Source organism: Erpetoichthys calabaricus, chromosome 5 (assembly GCF_900747795.2).
Source record: "Erpetoichthys calabaricus chromosome 5, fErpCal1.3, whole genome shotgun sequence".
NCBI lineage: Eukaryota > Metazoa > Chordata > Cladistia > Polypteriformes > Polypteridae > Erpetoichthys > Erpetoichthys calabaricus.
In genome coordinates, this window is record NC_041398.2 from 87,034,264 (window position 1) to 87,056,009 (window position 21,746).

The following is a 21,746-nucleotide window of genomic DNA, read 5'->3' on the forward strand; positions in this document are numbered from 1 at the left end:
TCTCTCTACAACCTCCTGTGTTTCTGCGCAAATCTGTGACCCAAGCATGACAATATAAAAATAACCATATAAACATATGGTTTCTACTTCGCGGATTTTCTTATTTCGCGGGTGGCTCTGGAACGCAACCCACGCAATGGAGAAGGGATTACTGTATATGTAATGTACATAAAAGGTAGTTCTCAGCTTTGCTGTAGGAGGAAATTATTGTCTTCATTAGCATATTCTTCATTGTGTTCCACACAGTACTCCACACTGGTATAAGTCATAGCTATGTTTTTCCCTTCGAGTTTGTTGTCTCACTTACACCTACACAGAAGGCAGAAGTAGTTAACCATCAAAAAAGCACCTGTCTTTCTGAGTGCACCTTACTTAATTGCCTTACTAGCATCAATGCCTAGTCCCCAAAACACTGGGTTGAATATAACAAGGAGGGTGATTTATTCTCTAGTCCTGGCTTATAGTATAACCTAGGTCAAGTCATTTAACCTGCCAATGCACCAATTTTAATAATCTGTAAACAGCCTTTTTGGTTGTCTGTACTGTACAAAACTGCCATGTAACTCTGTCCATTTGATCTATATTTTTCCTATTGTATTATGTGTGTGACTTTTTCTATGTTCTAAAACCTGAGGTTCTTTCTGTCTTGACCTTTAATTTTTACTGTTTAAATATTGTCCAGTTTGTCTTTTTTTTATTAGCTTATACAAACCAATTTAAAATTAAACCACCACCAAAACTCTTAAAAGCATTGGTGAAATTGGCTGACCATACTCCCATCTACATCGAAAGAGATGCTGAAGAGAGCTTTACATTTTTTGGATTTACCATCATTGACCACTTTCACTGCTAGATTCAGCTGCAGCTTTTTTCACCTGTCATAAAGGTACACAACAGCCATTCATACTGACAAATGCACAGTTGTTTCTTGTATTTCCATATATTGTACAGTGATCCCTCGCTATATCGCGCTTCGCCTTTCGCGGCTTCACTCCATCGCGGATTTTATATGTAAGCATATTTAAATATATATCGCGGATTTTTCGCTGCTTCGCGGGTTTCTGCGGACAATAGGTCTTTTAATTTCTGGTACATGCTTCCTCAGTTGGTTTGCCCAGTTGATTTCATACAAGGGACGCTATTGGCAGATGGCTGAAAAGCTATCCAGCTAACTTCTCTCTCTCTCTCTCTCTCTCTTGCGCTGACGTAGGGGGGTGTGAGCAGGGGGGCTGTGTGCAGCTGCTTCCTGAAGGACAGGCTGCACGGAGCTTCGCATACTTAAAAGCTCAAAGGGCACGTATTGATTTTTTTTATCTGTCTCTCGCTATCTCTCTCTCTCTCTCTCTCTCTCTCTCTCTCTCTCTCTCTCTCTCTCTCTCTCTCTCTTCCTGCTCCTGACAGAGGGGGTGTGAGCTGCCGCCTTCAACAGCTTTGTACCGGCGGTGCTTCGCATACTTAAAAGCCGTATTGATTTTTTTTTTTGACTGCTTGCTTTGCACTCCTTTGAAAAGGAAGATATGTTTGCATTCTTTTAATTGTGAGACAGAACTGTCATCTCTGTCTTGTCATGGAGCACAGTTTAAACTTTTGAAAAAGAGACAAATGTTTGTTTGCAGTGTTTGAATAACGTTCCTGTCTCTCTACAACCTCCTGTGTTTCTGCGCAAATCTGTGACCCAAGCATGACATTCTAAAAATAACCATATAAACGTATGGTTTCTACTTCGCGGATTTTCCTACTTCGCGGGTGGCTCTGGAACGCAACCCCCGCGATGGAGGAGGGATTACTGTATATAGTGTGTGTTAATGAATGTATATATTGTGGGGCAAATGAAGAGGCAATTCTGGCAATTTTTAGAGTGGCCGTTTGTTTTCCTGACTTTTACATTTTAAAAAGGCCACATTTGCGCTCACATACTGTCTAATGTCCTCAAGACCTTTATATATGTGTGTGTGTGAATGCACACTAAATCTATGCAGAAATATAGTAAATAAAATATTTTTCTGATGATCAATTAAAGCATAAATCATGGTGAGATACTAATTACTATTATTAATTATTGATTATTCTTTCTGTTAGTGCAATCAGTGCTGATCTTGGAAGTGTTTCAGGGACTTGGCTGGAACATGGACTCTTATCAGCAGTTACAAAAAAAATGGAGAATTAAAATAAATGTTAAAACAAAGAAATCAGCCTTAACAAAACATACAACAAGTAAAACAAATTAAAATTAATAGTTTGAAAAAAAAAGAGGTTAGTTATCCTTTGCTATTTATATAAAAAATTTTAAGGAGCAGACAACAATTTTGAAAACGGGTCAGTCACATAAGATTCATCTATTTACCTTAACTCGCTCCATTCACAGTTTTGCAGGGTGTCAAAGATATATTAATTGCATACAACACCAGAAAAAAATCTAACCCTACACTGGGCACTACTAGTCCATCACAAACTACTGTATATCCATACTGAGGCAATTTAGGAAAAAATAAGAAAGGCATAGTAATGGGGTGTAGTATCTATGTTGTTAGTAATAATAAGATTTAATTGATTTTATGTTCTGTGAAAATATTTAACAAATAACCTCCACCTTAATTGTTGTTCTCTGTCGGTTTCATTCTGGGTGTATTGCAAACCTTTTTGTACTGAGACAAAAAATAATACAAGTTCCTTGAGGATAATTTAAATAGTGTTGCTGCATGATATACAGATGCCCCAAGATTTAGATTTTGCAGTGAGGCCAGAGGTGCTGTTTTAGAGTATTTCCTTTTTGGCTGTCCTGAAAAAATGATCCATGTAAAATTAGCAAGGAGTGTAGTGTGGTGTTATGAGCTCACATCCTTTGTGAAAAGAAGGTAGCAAGAAGTCAACACTGAGCACTGAAGAATGTGTTGTGCCATTAGTGATGGAGACAGAGTGCATAATTGATAGTGTTTTTTGTGTGCTTTCTCATTTCCTTACAGTTTCTTACTTGAAGACTTGAATTGGATCCTAAATAATTAGCACTGGATAGGCAAGGGCTAGCACTCTCAATGACTTACGATTTCTTACAGGAGAATGCCATTGTACTCTATGGAATTCAAGGACTGACAGCTGTGGCATGAGAAAAAAAAAGTTCTTCTAAACACTCTGTTCCACTCTAGATAGATATGCTAGGACTACTGCAGAGATTATTTAATGATGTGACATTGCTTCTCTTTTTTCTGTTCTTTTTTCTCTTAGAAGGCAACATGAATTGTTTAAATCATGCATCTCATTAAAAAATCCAAGAAAGAAGTGTGAATCTTCACCTTCTTTTTTGCTAACCTCCCATGAGGACTTTAGCTTTAATGAATCACTAGCCTTCCTTTTTTTCAATTAAAAAAACTATGAATTACCATCAATTTAATATTTGCTTTTGTACATTATCAGAATATAAAAGTGAAAGAGCTAAATGGTTAAAGTGTGAAAATGAGAAGAGTGCTTAGACTGCATATACTTCTCACTCGTAGAGTTATATAGGATCCATCATACAATATAAAGGTGACAAATGAAAATATTAGACTAGTGGTCTGGCATATCTATGTACTTATGAAGATGCTCTACTGCAGTGCTCCGCAACCTTTTCAAACCTACGACACACCAAAGTTCTTCCTAGAATTCCGCGGCACATCAAAAGCTATAATATATAGCAGTGGCGTCGCTATAGCGGGGGGGGGGGGGGGGGGTTCGGCTCCGCTCCGAGCGCCAGCTATTTAGGGGCGTCCAAACTACGGTACTTTATTTTTTTTTTTGTTCCTTGAGGAGGCGCAAAAAAAAAAAATTTCTTTCAGCTTTGGGGCGTCAAATTTTTCACCGCCCCGGGCAACATGATCTCCAGCTACGCCACTGATATATAGATATGAATTTAATACACAAATATTACAATAAATTTTCATTTTTTATTATAAGTATACATTTATTATAAGTATACATACATAAAAACTATACTATATTAACTTTTATGCAATCTTAATAATTATTATAACATAATGACTGATTAATGTGATACCTGCGCTTGTTTCAATGAACACAAAAGTTTTATATTCGGCTCAATATTTGACAGCGCAACCCGAAGTTCTTGGTCAAGATCTTTTAAGCATGACCGCTTATCATTTTTAATTAACACAAGAGTTGTTTGTCTTTTTTGGCGTAACTGGGATGGTTTGAATTTAGCTGGCGATTTAGTTTACTGGGTGCCATTGCCTCGTTTGATAGCTGATCGCCGCAAATGATGCATTGTGGCTTTGGAGCCGTTTCGTCACCACACCACGAGAATCCATATCGAATGTAGTCTTCGTTGTACTTCCTTTTCACAATCTTCTTTGGGTTTTTTTTGCAACACTTGTGCTGGGTTCTTCATCATCTGTACGTGAAGACGAATCTTTTCCACGTAAAAATTTATCCATATTTAAAGGGGTATAAAACTAAATATGAATCACACGAAGAACGTTAACCATACACAATTCAGCAACACAACTAATAGTAATGAATGATAACTACTGTCGCAAGACGAGTGAATGCGACGTAGCACGACTAATACGTCAGCTTGAATTGAATCTAGGTGAGGGCACGGAGCGATCTGCCTATCAAAGCATACTACGGAGTTGTCTGGCGACTACGTAGGGCCTACGTCGTAGGCGACAGGCGATGGGATTTATTATTTCAGAGAAATGACACATAAAATTATGAAACCTTTAAAAGGCTATTTACGCGAATATTTCATTGCACGTATTCTCGTTATTGTGTTTCTAAGGAGGACCGTTGAAATATTATTTAGTTAGAAAATTGTCTTATTTGACCGCGTCACACCTGTATCGGCTCGCGGCACACCGGTTGCGGAGCACTGCTCTACTGTATGTAACTTCAGCATTATTTTTGGAAACATATTTTCTCCATCGTGACTATCATCCTCTGTCCTACTATAGTGTTAAACCATATTTTGATAAAATTCAGGTGTCATATTATATTTTTGATAAGTAATCTCAATATGTGATTTTAAACACTGATTTATTAAGTTATACTGTGTTTTTATTACTTTTGTTTTAGGGGTGAAAACAGTTTCTAGTTGTTTTGTAGTTCCTATGGCAACTGGCATGAGCTTAACACTATGCTTTCTCACACTGAGGCAGAAGAGGCCAACAGGAAAATACATTATATGGCCTAGGATTGATCAGAAGTCCTGCTTTAAATCAATGATAACAGCAGGTTGTATATTTTTTATGTTTTTACTTTTTAACAATTCATATATTGTATACATATAATTCAATAATTTAGACATATTGCAATTAAACATTGTACATATCTGGAACCATATCTTGTTTTTAGTATTAATTTCAAAAAGGAACAACTTAAGATTTTGGGATTTATTATTAAATTAACTTTCCTAGCAGTCCTTTTCTTCTTCCTTCTGTACATTTTTGCCATCATATGCTTTATTAGGTAGTAAATATAAATATGGATGGTTAATGGAGGTGAAGGACCTGGAACAGAAACACTGGCTAAAGGTACAGTTAGGTCCATAAATATTTGGACAGAGACAACTTTTTTCTAATTTTGGTTCTGTACATTACCACAATGAATTTTAAATGAAACAACTCAGATGCAGTTGAAGTGCAGACTTTCAGCTTTAATTCAGTGGGTGAACAAAACGATTGCATAAAAATGTGAGGCAACTAAAGCATTTTTTTAACACAATCCCTTCATTTCAGGGGCTCAAAAGTAATTGGACAAATTAAATAACTGGAAATGTTCATTTCTAATACTTGGTTGAAAACCCTTTGCTGGCAATGACAGCCTGAAGTCTTGAACTCATGGACATCACCAGCTGCTGGGTTTCCTCCTTTTTAATGCTCTGCCAGGCCTTTATTGCAGCGGCATTTCTGTCTGAAGTTTAGTCTTCAACAAGTGAAATGCATGCTCAATTGGGTTAAGATCAGGCGACTGACTTGGCCATTCAAGAATTTTCCACTTCTTTGCTTTAATAAACTCCTGGGTTGCTTTGGCTGTATGTTTTGGGTCATTGTCCATCTGTATCATGAAATGCCGCCCAATCAATTTGACTGCATTTAGCTGGATTTGAGTAGACAGTATGTCTCTGAACACCTCAGAATTCATTCGGCTGCTTCTGTCCTGTGTCACATCATTAATAAACACTAGTGTCCTAGTGCCACTGGCAGCCATGCACGCCCAAGCCATCACACTGCCTCCACCGTGTTTTACAGATGATGTTGTATGCTTTGGATAATGAGCTGTTCCACGCCTTCTCCATACTTTTTTCTTGCCATCATTCTGGTAGAGGTTGATCTTGGTTTCATCTGTCCAAAGAGTGTTTTTCCAGAACTGTGCTGGCTTTTTTAAATGTTCTTTAGCAAAGTCCAATCTAGCCTTTCTATTCTTGAGGCTTATGAGTGGCTTGCACCTTGCAGTGCACCCTCTGTATTTACTTTCATGCAGTCTTCTCTTTATGGTAGACTTGGATATCGATACGCCTACTTGGTTGGCTGTTGTGAAGGGGTTTCTCTTCACCATGGAAATGATTCTGCGATCATCCACCACTGTTGTCTTCCGTGGATGTCCAGGTCTTTTTGCGTTGCTGAGTTCACCAGTGCTTGCTTTCTTTCTCAGGATGTACCAAACTGTAGATTTTGCCACTCGTAATATTGTAGCAATTTCTCGGATGGGTTTTTTTCTGTTTTCGCAGCTTAAGGATGGCTTCGAGGAGATTCTGGTCCACTGTCCGGCGTCTCAGGAGGGGGAAGAAGTGCAGTGTCAACACTGTATATGGTGGAGATGGTGTGCTGCTGACCTCGACTCGGGATGTTGTGGGTCGGTGGGGGGAGTACTTCGAAGACCTCCTCAATCCCACTAACATGCCTTCCAATGAGGAAGCAGAGCCTGAGGACTCGGAGGTGAGCTCCCCCATCTCTGGGACTGAGATACGCCTGGAGTTCCTCAAGGCTCTGGATGTTGTAGGGCTGTCTTGGTTGACACGTCTCTGCAACATCGCATGGACATCAAGGACAGTGCCTCTGGATAGGCAGACCGGGGTGGTGGTCCCCCTCTTTAAGAAGGGGGACCGGAGGGTGTGTTCCAACTACAGAGGTATCACACTCCTCAGCCTCCCTGGAAAAGTCTATTCGGGGGTTCTGGAGAGGAGGGTCCGTCGGATAGTCGAACCTCGGATTCAGGTGGAACAGTGTGGTTTTTGTCCTGGTCGCGGAACAGTGGACCAGCTCTACACCCTTAGCAGAGTCCTGGAGGGTGCATGGGAGTTCGCCCAACCAGTCTACATGTGTTTTGTGGACTTGGAAAAGGCGTTCGACCGTGTCCCTCGGGGAATCCTGTGGGGGGTGCTCCGGGAGTATGGGGTACCGGATAAGGGCTGTTCGGTTCCTGTACAACTGGTGTCAGAGCTTGGTCCACATTGCCGGCAGTAAGTCGAACCCGTTTCCAGTGAGAGTTGGACTCCACCAGGGCTGCCCTTTGTCACCGATTCTGTTCATAACTTTTATGGACAGAATTTCTAGGCGCAGCCAGGGTGTTGAGGGGGTCCGGTTTGGTGGACTCAGGATTGGGTCACTGCTTTTTGAAGATGATGCTGTCCTGTTTGCTTCATCAGGCCGTGATCTTCAGCTCTCTCTGGATCGGTTTGCAGCTGTGTGTGAAGCGGCTGGGATCGGAATCAGCACCTCCAAATCCGAGACCATGATCCTCAGCCGGAAAAGAGTGGAGTGCCCTCTCAGGGTTGGGAGCGAGATCCTGCCTCAAGTGGAGGAGTTCAAGTATCTCGGGGTCTTGTTCACGAGTAAGGGAAGAATGGAGCGTGAGATCGACAGGCGGATCGGTGCGGCATCCGCAGTGATGCGGGCTCTGCATCGGTCTGTCGTGGTGAAAAAGGAGCTGAGCCGTAAGGCAAAGCTGTCAATTTACCAGTCGATCTGTGTTCCTACCCTCACCTATGGTCATGAGCTATGGGTAGTGACCGAAAGAACGAGATTGCGAATATAAGCGGCTGAAATGAGTTTCCTCCGCAGGGTGTCTGGGCTTTCCCTTAAAGATAGGGTGAGAAGCTCAGTCATCCGGGAGGGGCTCAGAGTAGAGCCGCTGCTCCTCCACATCGAGAGGAGTCAGATGAGGTGGCTCGGGCATCTGATCAGGATTCCTCCTGGACGCCTCCCTGGTGAGGTGTTCCGGGCACATCCAACCGGGAGGAGGCCCCGGGGAAGACCCAGGACACGCTGGAGGGACTATGTCTCCCGGCTGGCCTGGGAACGCCTCGGGATTCTCCCGGAAGAGCTAGAAGAAGTGGCTGGGGAGAGGGAAGTCTGGGCATCTCTGCTCAAGCTGCTGCCCCCGAGACCCGACCTCGGATAAGCGGAAGAGGATGGATGGATGGATGGAAGGATGGCTTCTTTCACCTGCATGGAGAGCTCCTTTGACCGCATGTTGCCTGTTCACAGCAAAATCTTCCACATGCAAGCACCACACCTCAAGTCAACTCCAAGCCTTTTATCTGCTTAATTCATAATGACATAATGACGGACTTGCCCACACCTGCCCATGAAATTGCCTTTGAGTCAATTGTCCAATTACTTTTGAGCCCCTGAAATGAAGGGATTGTGTTAAAAAAATGCTTTAGTTGCCTCACATTTTTATGCAATCGTTTTGTTCACCCCACTGAATTCAAGCTGAAAATCTGCACTTCAACTGCATCTGAGTTGTTTCATTTAAAATTATTGTGGTAATGTACAGAACCAAAATTAGAAAAAAGTTGTCTCTGTCCAAATATTTATGGACCTAACTGTATATATAGTGTCTGAGTGGCTAATGTTATAAGTGAATGAAAGAACATGTGAATGGAAGTAAATATTAATGACTTAAGAAGAGGGTAACAGCTGTGTGTCTGCCTTCAGTGAAAAGTGCTATACAAAAATACATAAACTAATATGTAATTGGCTTCTAATTTTTTTACTGTAAATAAGAACATCAAACCTTCCACATTGTTACTGAAAATGCTAGAATAGTCATCACAAAGAGCCAATATAAATGTAAGCAGTAAACTTATAAACAGTATAATGTTATTTTGCATTTTATTTTTGACAGGATTTGAGCCAGTGGTGATAGAGAACTTACTGGAAGGAGATGAATTACGTACTGACGTACAGAGTATAGAAAGCAAAATTAAAGAACTTGGGCCTGAAAACATTCTCTGTGTTCATTCTACCACCTCTTGTTTTGCTCCAAGAGTTCCAGACAGGTTTGTAGCAGAATTGATTAGTGGGACTGAGAGGAAAGTGGTATCCTATACAGTAACATGCACCTTTAGAGTCCGAGATTATGTAATAGCACTAACAGAGCAGAAAAAAACTTTGTGTGCCATCTATTTGTTCACATCACTGTAGCCAGCATAATAAAATGTTTTTTTATAATTTTTAATAAATTTTTATATTTAACTCTACACATGATGAGATATTAATTGTTAAATTGTGTCAATTTAGCAATTAACATCAATTGTATGTGTCAGATACAGTACTTGAACATTTAATGTCAGTTATGAGGCTTGATTAATCTATAACCTTTTGTCTACTGTTGCCTGAAATTGCGACAGCATTAACCTGTGATTTTTAAATCAGGGGAATACATTGAATAGTATTGCGCATATATGTTATGTGATTAAGGTAAATAATAATTGCAGCCAAATATGACATAATAGGTACTATTAAAGTATGCTGTCAATTTTGTAGAAACTAGGTTTTAATGGTTTTCTACTGGACTGTTTGCACTATTTATTAGGGTTTTTTTATGAGGCTTTGTTTAATATCCTTTTTACATTTAGATTTATTCTGATATAGGCTTGAGTAGTTTTTTTTTTTAAAACTGGTCCTATATATAACGAACTGGCAAAAAATGAATTTTACTGCCAGAGTAATTACGTAGTTGTCACCACTACAGAAAAGAAATTTCTGATCTGTCTTATTCCTTGTCGTACACTCGTGCTCAAGTTTAAAGTAGGAGTCTGGTGTTTAAAGGTGCTAAGAGCTCCCTCTGCTGTGAAAACTGTTTTTTTTTTTACAAATTCTTAATATAATAATAAAAGTTATTCTCACTTCAGGCTTTTCATCATAACTTTGTTGATAACTGTTATTGATATATCTACATAAGCCTCAATTTCATCACAATATTATCTCATGTTGTAGTTATAGTCAAAAACTACAAACATAAAATAATTCACTAGAATTTTGTCTGCAAGAAATGAAAGCATATAATTCTTAAATGTCATTACCAGACAACATATAGAATTAATGGTAGTGTCATGGAAGAGTTGAAAGCAATTAGAGATAACAAGTTAAAGTAGTAAATCTTGGAATTAACAAACGTGTTTGTCAAGGTGACACTGCGGTTAGTACTGCTACCTTAAGGATCCAGTTTTAATCCAACACTAAAACCAAAGAAATCATTTTATATTATTGCTTATTTTTGTACTTGTATATTTTGCACTAACTTTATTTTCTTTACTGTTTTGTGTTATCGCAAAGTTGAAAAGATACATCACTTAGACTTTGTTTTTTTTTTCACATTTGCTAGACTGGAAGAATTGGCCATGATATGTGACAAATATGGTATTCCCCACATAGTCAACAATGCCTATGGAGTTCAGTCTTCAAAGTGCATGCATCTTATCCAGCAGGTATGACTTAAATTTTAAGGCATTTTCTTGGTACATATACATAAGTTGCATGCAGTCAACATTTAAAGAAACATGGTACAATATCTTTTTCATTTCATTTTGTGGGAAGCTGAGATTTGTAAGATTAAATACATATACATGCCCTAACTTATCAGCTGTGGTTTAATTTATTGTTAGGATAGCTTTCCCTAATCATTGTAAAGAACCTGTTACTGCCTGGACTTATACATGAGGAAAAGTGGCAGTCTTCATTCTGGGCTTATTCATGTTGCAAGGAAGGCCCTTTTGCATAATTTATTGAAGATGAGGGAAAGCTTTCTTATATAAATCTAGGATCTTCCTGAAGTACTTGATTGGCTTTAGATATGGTGAACTATTTATAATTTGGTCGGTCTGTCTATGTTCGACTGAGCTCTTTTGCAGATACTCTGGTTTTCCTTCTACATTCCAAAGAGATGCGTGTTAGGTGAAGTGGTGATTCTTAATTGACTTTGTATAAGTGGGACATTATCATTGAGTCTGCCCAGCAATTCACTTGTGCCTAATCCTGTTTTTTTTTTTCCTACATCTTTCCAGTGCTGCTGGAGTAATGTCTAAACATCCCTGACCCAGAATTACATCAAGCAGATTTGAGAATGTTATGTTAACCAAAATATTGTATCCTATTCTGTAGAGCTCTTGACATATTCTTGCTGTATTGTGTTCTAGAGAAAGATTTTACATGTACATCTTAATTTATTTGCTTATTAGACACTTTTATCCAAAGTGACTTTCAAAAGAGGTCAACAATCAAACAACATCAGTCCAGGGAGGTGGCATCACCAGATGCAATTAATCAGCAGATCTCAGTGAATGAGAAGGAGCATAGGACCTAACTAGTATCTCCATATGTATAGGTACAGACCTATTGACTACTCTGTAAGCAAGCATCAAGGATTTAAACTTAATATGTGCCACTATAGTAAGCCAGTGTAGTGACAATGTCCACTCCTGCTGTTTGAACACTAGACATGCCATTACATTTTGAATCAACTGCAGTGCCTTGGTGACACATGCCGGTGCTCCTGCCAGCAGAGAGTTTCAGTAATCCAGCTGCCTGCACCAGAATTGTGTTGCATACCGTCAGATACTGTCTGCAAGACTGAGAGACTGTAGCAGTATTGTCCTTGAAGAATAGCTGGTCGTCAGTCACCACCCCAAGGCTGTGTACCGACTTGACAAGTGTTAGTGATAATGAAGCAGGCTGAACAGAGGTGGATGCTGAATAGATAGACAAGCTGAGATAACGAGAAGATCCATCTTTGCCTTTTCAGGAGTGTTTTTATGAAGATGTCTTTCCCTAATTTATTTGTTTCAATTCTACCTTAAACATTGTTCTTCAATGAAACATAAATAAGTTATTGTCACAGAAGCTTCTGCCAGGATAGCCTGAACAGTTGCCTTTCTTTCCTAGATGATGAGTTCTTAACTACTACAGATAAGAAATATTTAAAAATACTTACCCTTTGTCAGATTAGAATTGAATTTTACTGTAATGAATGCTACTGAATTAGATAGGCTGCATTTGCACTTTAATCTAATCTGTATTCTCCTTGATGGATTTGATTGTGCACTGGTGAACAATCTTTCTGTAATATTATAAACTTTAGGAATGTTGAAAAAACAAAGGCTGATAAAATAAAAAACCTAATCCACTCAGTTGGCACAATATATCCAACCTTATTTTGAGCTCCTAATTTGAGAAATCTTTATTAAATGATCTTAATGATATCAAGCTGTGCATAGTTACAAAAAAAAAAAAACCAATGCATCTCTTTCAAATGTTAGCCTTTATTTTCCTATTCCACAGACAATACTATTCCTAAGCAAGTATTAAATTAATATTGTGATGTGTGGGTCACAGACGTGCACAACAGAGAAGGAGGTGAGTCTAGGTTTCCTGAAAAATCAGCTTTATTGTGAAGACAGGAACAACCTCAAAATATTTATTCCAAAGGGAGCTGTCACTTAACTGTCACAGCATTAGTTTCCTTCTCGGATCAAAAGAACAAAAGGCCTTCCTGCACAAGAGAGAAGACAGAAAGTGAGCGCAAAGCCAGGTCAGTGGCAGGTTTTACGTGTTCCCTGCATCATCCATTGGACGACAGACACGTTATGCAGTGAGCCTGCGAACTAGCAGTTGCACCGGCAGTGGACAACTAGTCCTTGCCTGAATTAACAGAATTTCAGCACACAGTGCATTTGGGGAATTGTCGGTGTCTCAAAAATCTCACACCCACCCCCACCAGCTTTGTTGACACTGGTGTTAACAAAGCCACAGTCTAAGCCAGGTTCTGTCAGACGCGAGAGGACAGCTGTATTGAAGTTTGCAGGCTGATAAACCACTTAGTAGGCTGGAAATTCAAATCTGTCTTCCTGTTTAGCCACTGAAGCAGGTCATTGTCATTCACCAGGGTAAACCACCTACCCCACTTCTGGTACCACTTGTGATGTGTGGATCACATACAGTACTTGCACAAGAGAGAAGGAGGTGAATTCAGGTTTCCGGAAAAATCAGCTCTATTCTCAAATCATTTATTCCAACAAGGCTTGTCACTTAAACACACACAGCATACAACATCATCCATTGGTCGACAGATGCATTATTCAGTGAGCCTGCAAACTTTCAGGTGCACCAGCAGTGGACAACCAATCCCTGCCTGCATTAACAGAGTTTCAGTGCACAGCACAGTTGGGGGGTCATCAGAGTCTCAAAAATCTCATAATATATGCATTATAGGCTGAAATAGTTTGCCTCTGAAACATTTTTTCCTGGTCATGAAGTTTTTTTTTTTTTTTTTTTTTACCTTTATTCAAAGGCAAATTGGCAGTCACTTTCTATATGTTCATAATGATTAGTTTTAAACTGATGTCCTTATTCTTTCAAAGTAAATTTTGTGACTATTTCTATAACTACGCTCTTTATGGTGAAAAAATGCTGGTCTTTGGAGGCTGGAAGTGTGTTAAAAGATGCACTGGTACTCTGTATCAAAATAGATTGCATACAGCATCTTAGATTATAAAGAGAACATCCATCCATCCGTTTATTTTTAAACTTGCTTTTTTCCCTAGTGACACCGTATTAGTTATTGTGCGTCATAAAAGGCAACTAAAATTGGTGGGAGTCAGAAAACTCATCTGGTATACCTTAATTGAGAAGAGCAACAGCACAACCTACATGAACAAATAAAATGCCATTTAAAACAATATTGTTTTGACAGTTCACACTATTGCATTCTTTCCCACAGAACATCCTTTAATAATCATTAGCAGCTTATAGTGCCATATGAAAGTATTCAAACCCTAATCTTTGGTTTCTAAGTTACAAATTATACATAGCAATCTTCCTCCACACCTTTTTTTCAAATTGCAACTTGTATTTTAAATGTTAAAGACAAAATTGGTTAGCAGCTGATATCTTAAGTCAAAAGATGAAATGGATTGCTTTCATAAGTGTTCACCAATATTTCATGAATATTACCAGTATTTGTTGGAACCACTTTTACTGCAATTGCTGCTTTAAGACTTTCATAATTAACATGTTAAACAGATGTCTTTTAACTCGTGTGTGTACTATTGTTTCTTTGTTCCCATTGCTCTGCTGAAAGGTCAATGTTTTCTTGTACTGTACTTCAGTGTTTCATCGAACTGAAAGTTTGCAGTACTGTACTCTAATCCTTCCATGATTTCAGTCTAGCAGTAGTGTTTCTTAAGCCTGCAAATACAACAGTGACTCATGTGGCTCTAGATGGACCTTAAAGTGGCTCTTTTTGAATAAAAGTGGTTGTTGATTATTGGTTCAACACATAAATATCTTGCGTGCAATGATAATGAGTTTAGGCATGTGTCATTTTATAGGTAATGTCTAAGCAGTTTTATGTAGCTTCAGTTTCTTAACTGTGAACCTTCTCAAATGTTTTCTCATTCCTGCTTACTTTCCGTTTCATTGCATGGCCAGTGGTCTGTGGCCAATGATAGTGTTTTTTGACTTGAAAAATGTAATGGAAAATATTGTTTTATTTTTTTCTTCTTGAGCATATATATTTGTCATACAAATGAATATTGAAGAAAAACTTCATGGTTTTTAAAATAATTTTGCAGTATGCTGTAGATTTAAGAGCTTCACACCGAATCCCTTTGTTTGGTCTTTGTAAGTTTCATGAAGCATTTAGCTATAGTGGTCTAAATGTACAATCAAAAACCAGAATGCCCGACATCACTTGATTCGGCTTACCTTACATTACATTTAGTCATTATCCTGAAATAATCCTATTAATTTTTCATGTTTGTTTTTACATTAGGGTGCACGTATTGGAAGAATAGATGCTTTTGTTCAAAGCCTGGATAAAAACTTTATGGTCCCAGTTGGAGGTGCCATTATTGCGGGTTTTAATGAGTCTTTCGTACAGGAAATCAGCCGGATGTATCCAGGTAAGTTCATAAACTTATCGTAAAATGATTATTTATTTTTTTAATTAAGACTGTGAATCGATACATTCAGTACCATTTATTAGTTTTTATTTTTAGAATAAAAGATCTTTTTTCTCTAGTTTTAGGTAGTTAGTATACTGAAAACAAAAACTGTCTTTAAAATGTTTTTTGTTACAGTTTAGATTGGTGACCCATGAATCAAATGCATCAAATTAGGGTACATTTAAAATAGAAAATAAAGTGAGGACATTGTAAAAGTTTAGTTATTGTTATACATAATGAAAACAAATGTTACTTAATGGGTATAATTGATTTTAAATAAATTACAAAATCAGGACATTCAGTGCTCACCATTTAGTTTTAAAAGGTGAACTATCCTGTGATATTTTAGTTATTATATTAAAATTATTATGCACATAAATATTTGACTAGTTATTCCTAGTTTGTTTATAAAAAACTTAAATCAGCTCGATAAACAAATGTTACCATATATGGAAAATTTGAAACCAATTAGCTTCTAATTTTTTTTTTAGCAGCTAAAAACTAATCATTGTGGTGATTGTCTATAGTATAACAACATCTTCATTGAAAAAGTCTATGTGTTTTGAAAACAGAGATTTGGTATCATTATTCCCAAAACTGAATTCGTAATTACCTACATTGTAAAATCAAAAGTGAACAACCTTTGGACCTTATCCTCAGGGAACTGGTTAAAAAGGGCAAATGGAATCTAAAATCTAGTTATGTGGAACTAGTGGATTATTATTTTGCTGCTTTTACTTTATGTGGTCTGGTCCCCTCTTTCTGTTATTTTGTCCTCCTTTGTTCTGAAAATCTCATTCAGCTAACTGGATTCATTCTTTTATCTAAATAAGGAAAATCCTCTCTCATCAAAAGTTCCACATTTACTTATAAAAGGAAGCTAAGCAGCCCCAAAAAGGCAGCACTTCTTTAAGACTGGTGAAACTGGAGTGCAGTAAATTTTGCATTGCTTATATGAATGATTAAGATACATGATTAACTAGCTTGCCAGCAGACAGCATCTTGGCAAGCTCATCTTGTAGGAGTGACACACCTATTTTTCCCACAGAAATCTGAGATGGTGAACTGCCTTTAAAATTGTGCCAAAGCTGCTGAGCAGGGACAGTGGCCAAATTTGTTGTATTAAAGAGTGTTTGGAGCTGGCTAATGCATCATGCAAAAAAGCAGTGCTTGCATATGCAATTCATGAAAATGATATCCCATTCTGGTTAATGATATTCCTAACTGCCCGAGACATATTTTGCCTTGAAAGCAGGTACATAGACAATAGACGTTGATAGAAAAAGTGATATGTTAGTACACATTTCTTATATAAGATATATATATATAGATAGATATATATATATATATATATGTGTATATATATATATATATATATATATATGTATATATATATATATATATGTATATATATATGTATGTATGTATGTATGTATGTATGTATGTATATATATACAGTGGTGTGAAAAACTATTTGCCCCCTTCCTGATTTCTTATTCTTTTGCATGTTTGTCACACAAAATGTTTCTGATCATCAAACACATTTAACCATTAGTCAAATATAACACAAGTAAACACAAAATGCAGTTTGTAAATGGTGGTTTTTATTATTTAGGGAGAAAAAAAAATCCAAACCTACCTGGCCCTGTGTGAAAAAGTAATTGCCCCCTGAACCTAATAACTGGTTGGGCCACCCTTAGCAGCAATAACTGCAATCAAGCGTTTGCGATAACTTGCAAAGAGTCTTTTACAGCGCTCTGGAGGAATTTTGGCCCACTCATCTTTGCAAAATTGTTGTAATTCAGCTTTATTTGAGGGTTTTCTAGCATGAACCGCCTTTTTAAGGTCATGCCATAGCATCTCAATTGGATTCAGGTCAGGACTTTGACTAGGCCACTCCAAAGTCTTCATTTTGTTTTTCTTCAGCCATTCAGAGGTGGATTTGCTGGTGTGTTTTGGGTCATTGTCCTATTGCAGCACCCAAGATCGCTTCAGCTTGAGTTGACGAACAGATGGCCGGACATTCTCCTTCAGGATTTTTTGGTAGACAGTAGAATTCATGGTTCCTTCTATCACAGCAAGCCTTCCAGGTCCTGAAGCAGCAAAACAACCCCAGACCATCACACTACCACCACCATATTTTACTGTTGGTATGATGTTCTTTTTCTGAAATGCTGTGTTCCTTTTACGCCAGATGTAACGGGACATTTGCCTTCCAAAAAGTTCAACTTTTGACTCATCAGTCCACAAGGTATTTTCCCAAAAGTCTTGGCAATCATTGAGATGTTTCTTAGCAAAATTGAGACGAGCCCTAATGTTCTTTTTGCTTAACAGTGGTTTGCGTCTTGGAAATCTGCCATGCAGGCCGTTTTTGCCCAGTCTCTTTCTTATGGTGGAGTCGTGAACACTGACCTTAATTGAGGCAAGTGAGGCCTGCAGTTCTTTAGACGTTGTCCTGGGGTCTTTTGTGACCTCTCGGATGAGTCGTCTCTGCGCTCTTGGGGTAATTTTGGTCGGCCGGCCACTCCTGGGAAGGTTCACCACTGTTCCATGTTTTTGCCATTTGTGGATAATGGCTCTCACTGTGGTTCGCTGGAGTCCCAAAGCTTTAGAAATGGCTTTATAACCTTTACCAGACTGATAGATCTCAATTACTTCTGTTCTCATTTGTTCCTGAATTTCTTTGGATCTTGGCATGATGTCTAGCTTTTGAGGTGCTTTTGGTCTACTTCTCTGTGTCAGGCAGCTCCTATTTAAGTGATTTCTTGATTGAAACAGGTGTGGCAGTAATCAGGCCTGGGGGTGGCTACGGAAATTGAACTCAGGTGTGATACACCACAGTTAGGTTATTTTTTAACAAGAGGGCAATTACTTTTTCACACAGGGCCATGTAGGTTTGGATTTTTTTTCTCCCTAAATAATAAAAACCATCATTTAAAAACTGCATTTTGTGTTTACTTGTGTTATATTTGACTAATGGTTAAATGTGTTTGATGATCAGAAACATTTTGTGTGACAAACATGCAAAAGAATAGATAGATAGATAGATAGATACATATACAGTCATACACGGAGCTGCTGAAAAGGCTGCCACTCACGGAAATCAGGAAGGGGGCAAATAGTTTTTCACACCACTGTATATATATATATATATATATATATATATATATATAATTATATATAGTTACTAATTTTACGTTGATTTTTTAAAATTTTTAATCTATATAAATTGAATATGTCAATAGAGTGTAGATATAGAATCAAAAACCTTGTCTTGCATACAGTAGGTGTTCCATGTCCCTGTGTGAGTTTCAGTTCTGTGTCTGTGTGGGTTTTCCTCTGAATACTCTGGTTTTCCCCCCACACTCCTAAAGATGTGCTGTTTAACTTAACTGGTGATTCCAAATTGGACCTATTGAGTGTCAATGTGCATATGTAGGACTTGTGATAAACTGGTGCCATATCTAAGGAAGTTTCTTGCCCGTGTTCAGTGGTGCTAACATAACTCCCACAGGATTAGTCCTCACAGGTGGCGCAGTGGTAGTGCTGCTGCTTTGCAGTAAGGAAACTGTGGAAGATTGGGGGTTTGCTTCCCGGTTCCTCCCTGTGTGGATAGCGCTTTGAGTACTGAGAAAAGCGCTATATAAATGTAATGAACTATTATTATTATTATTATTATTATTATTATTATTAAGTGGGTTTGAAATCGTTACGTTAAATAACTTATAACACTAACATTTCTTAAATTCTTAATATTTAATCAAAATGTGTTCCCTGATCAAAACTGTTTGCAATTTGTATGTTTCATTGACTTCAATACATTAATTTGCACCAATTAAATGTATGTGATAATTTAAAAGGTCACCCAGGTTATAAATGCATGTCTTGTTTTATTTAGGCAGAGCATCAGCTTCTCCATCCCTAGATGTGCTTATTACTTTACTGTCTATGGGTTCAAAAGGTTACAGGAAGCTTCTACAAGAACGAAAGGTGATTCCAAAACTTAAATAAACAAATATCTTATTCAGTAAACCCCAAAGATTATGAAATATTGTTTAATTTTAAAGCTGTTTTGCAGTGAATATTATCATTACACTGGTTTGCAAAACACATTTTCCTGTCAGATTTCTTACATATTCTATATAGATTTGAGGGTGCTAAATCAAAATCTGGTAATATATAATTGTTCTATCACATCTCAAATCAGATAAGACATGGTTCTGTCATACCATGTACACCTATTAGAAATCTTGCTTTCAAACATGATGTTCATTAGGGGCAGTTGATGACTAGCACAGAAATTCAAAAACAATACACCACTCAAATTCAAATCAGGCAGGCTGTTCCTTCCAATCTCACCCCTCTCGGTATCACCATCATTCCCTATGTGAGGTTTGAAGCCTCTTAATAGGACTACAAATTCAGTGGATGGCCTGAATTCTAACACCAAATCCAATATCTTAAAAAAAAAAAAAACAAATTAGGTGGAGTGGTTCACTCTTGTAAAAAAAAAAGATGTCAGGGTGCCTTTCAATTCTAAGTTCATCAAGCACGTGTGGCAAGGATTGGCAAACTTCAATGACCCCTTTAAATTTATGTGCAAGGACCAACAGCTGGTCCACCATTCCATGGTCAGGACGGAATACATATTGCTTTTCCTGGATCTGCACTTCAACAACTGAATGGAGTGTCCATTCCATAACCCAGGTTTAGGCTTTTCCAGTGAGAAATGTAGTAACATACCTCAAAAGTTTCTAACAGTATTAACTGACAAAAATATGAAACTAGCTAGAGTGTGAATTATTTTGTCACACATTGCACATGTCTAAATCAGATCAAATTTAAATAATGGCATATGTATATTTTAAGTTTATTTTGTGGATGTTAAATACAATAAATTAGTGAAAGGGAAAAACTTGATGCAAAATTGAAGAAGACTCAGAAAGCTTCACTAGCTTATATGGAACTAGACTGTTTCAATAAAATACAGACTTTTAAAATGAATAACTTAATTCTGAAGGGTTAACCTCACTATTAACACATTTCAATTTTGAGCTAAATTTAAGTTATCATATAGTTGCTCAGAGGGATACAATTATTAAATTGAAAATGGACTGTAGATCAGATTGGTTTGTATTGTTTATATTCTTCATAGGATACATATACCTATCTAGCAGAAGAATTGAAAACATTAGCTGAAGCTCATGGGGAACGACTGTTGAAGACAACTCACAATCCAATATCTTTGGGTAAGTTCACATATGTTCATTTCTTAAAAAACAGAATGATTCGATGGTCCATATGTTGTTTAGTTATGGAAATAAAATAAATAAATCCCTGTATGCGGTACCTATCTGTAAAATGTTCTTTCCTCTTCTAAATAAAGAACTGAAGGCATACTATTTACTTAGTTGTATAATTGGCTGTATAAAAAATAATATAATAATTTTCACAATATAGTTATCCTGAGTTTAAGTCTGTCAAAAGATAATTTTAACAAGAAAAGAAATAGAAAATAGCAAAACCGTATAACTACCTTTACTTAACGCTGGAGGAATGACTGCATAATTCCAGAACTTCTTCATACAATGTGCACAATGTTTCTGTTATATTGTCTGTGTACTCTTGCACTGTTTTACCTTTAAGCCAAAGCAATAACTTTGTTCAGTATAATTAACTGTTAGTTTCAGCCTTAATGTGTGAAGAGCCAAAGACTTAACCTGCAAATACATTTTTAGATGACTGTATTTCAAGGATCTACTTAAATGAACACCCTGTGTTACCTTTATTTAACATCCTGTTACTCCCATTTAATGAGCCACCTTGGGCACTTCCTGCATTAAGAGATAAACCACTTTATCTAGTGCAAGGCATTATATTGTAATTGATGAGACTGAATGTGTTGCCAATCATATAAGATTTACTACGTGTGTCTGATACTGTATGTTACACTGTGCTCCTAGGTGAATATAAAAGGCATTGCTTTCAATAAAATAATGTCATCTTCTTTTGACTCCAAAACTGGTGGAGACAAAATGGAGGGACCCCAGTGCTATTTTTTGTTAACACAAACCTTTTTTGCATTAAGAGCAAAAGACAAGCAGGAGGATCTTTTACGTTTCTCTTGGATTGCTGGAACTGATGCTGACACAGCACAATAGGCAGCCTACCAACACACTGGATCATGTTTTTCTGCTCTACTCAAAGCCACAGAAGACTCTCTATTAAGAGGAGTCATTAGCCTTATTGGGCATATTTTGGGAGCCATCATCATTGCTTTATTTCCACCAGAAATGACATTCAGTCCCCATTGCTTAAAAGATAAAGTTATATTTTTCCACAATCGTGGCATGTTTTCATTTTGCCTCAGACATTTTCTTTGTTAAGTGAAACAGCTGAACAGTGAAACAAAAACCTTAAAAATGACCAAATTCATCCAGCAGAGAATGTTTGACTGTGTTGATTCACTTTTTACAATTATGCAGATATTAAATTCATAAGGTCATAATCAAATTGTTTTTACAAA

At 37.6% G+C, this 21,746-nt stretch overlaps 1 protein-coding gene across 2 annotated transcripts in view; it reads left to right on the plus strand.

Annotated features, from left to right (window-relative positions):
* sepsecs (Sep (O-phosphoserine) tRNA:Sec (selenocysteine) tRNA synthase) overlaps positions 1–21,746 on the plus strand; it is a 55,096-nt gene that overhangs the window by 22,094 nt on the left and 11,256 nt on the right. For both annotated transcript variants that reach the window (XM_028801743.2, XM_051928634.1), the window contains exons 5-10: positions 5,068–5,226; positions 9,124–9,277; positions 10,606–10,708; positions 15,049–15,178; positions 19,119–19,210; positions 20,376–20,469. In XM_028801743.2, the coding sequence (XP_028657576.2) occupies positions 5,068–5,226; positions 9,124–9,277; positions 10,606–10,708; positions 15,049–15,178; positions 19,119–19,210; positions 20,376–20,469 (732 nt within the window). The remainder of the gene's footprint in view (positions 1–5,067; positions 5,227–9,123; positions 9,278–10,605; positions 10,709–15,048; positions 15,179–19,118; positions 19,211–20,375; positions 20,470–21,746) is intronic.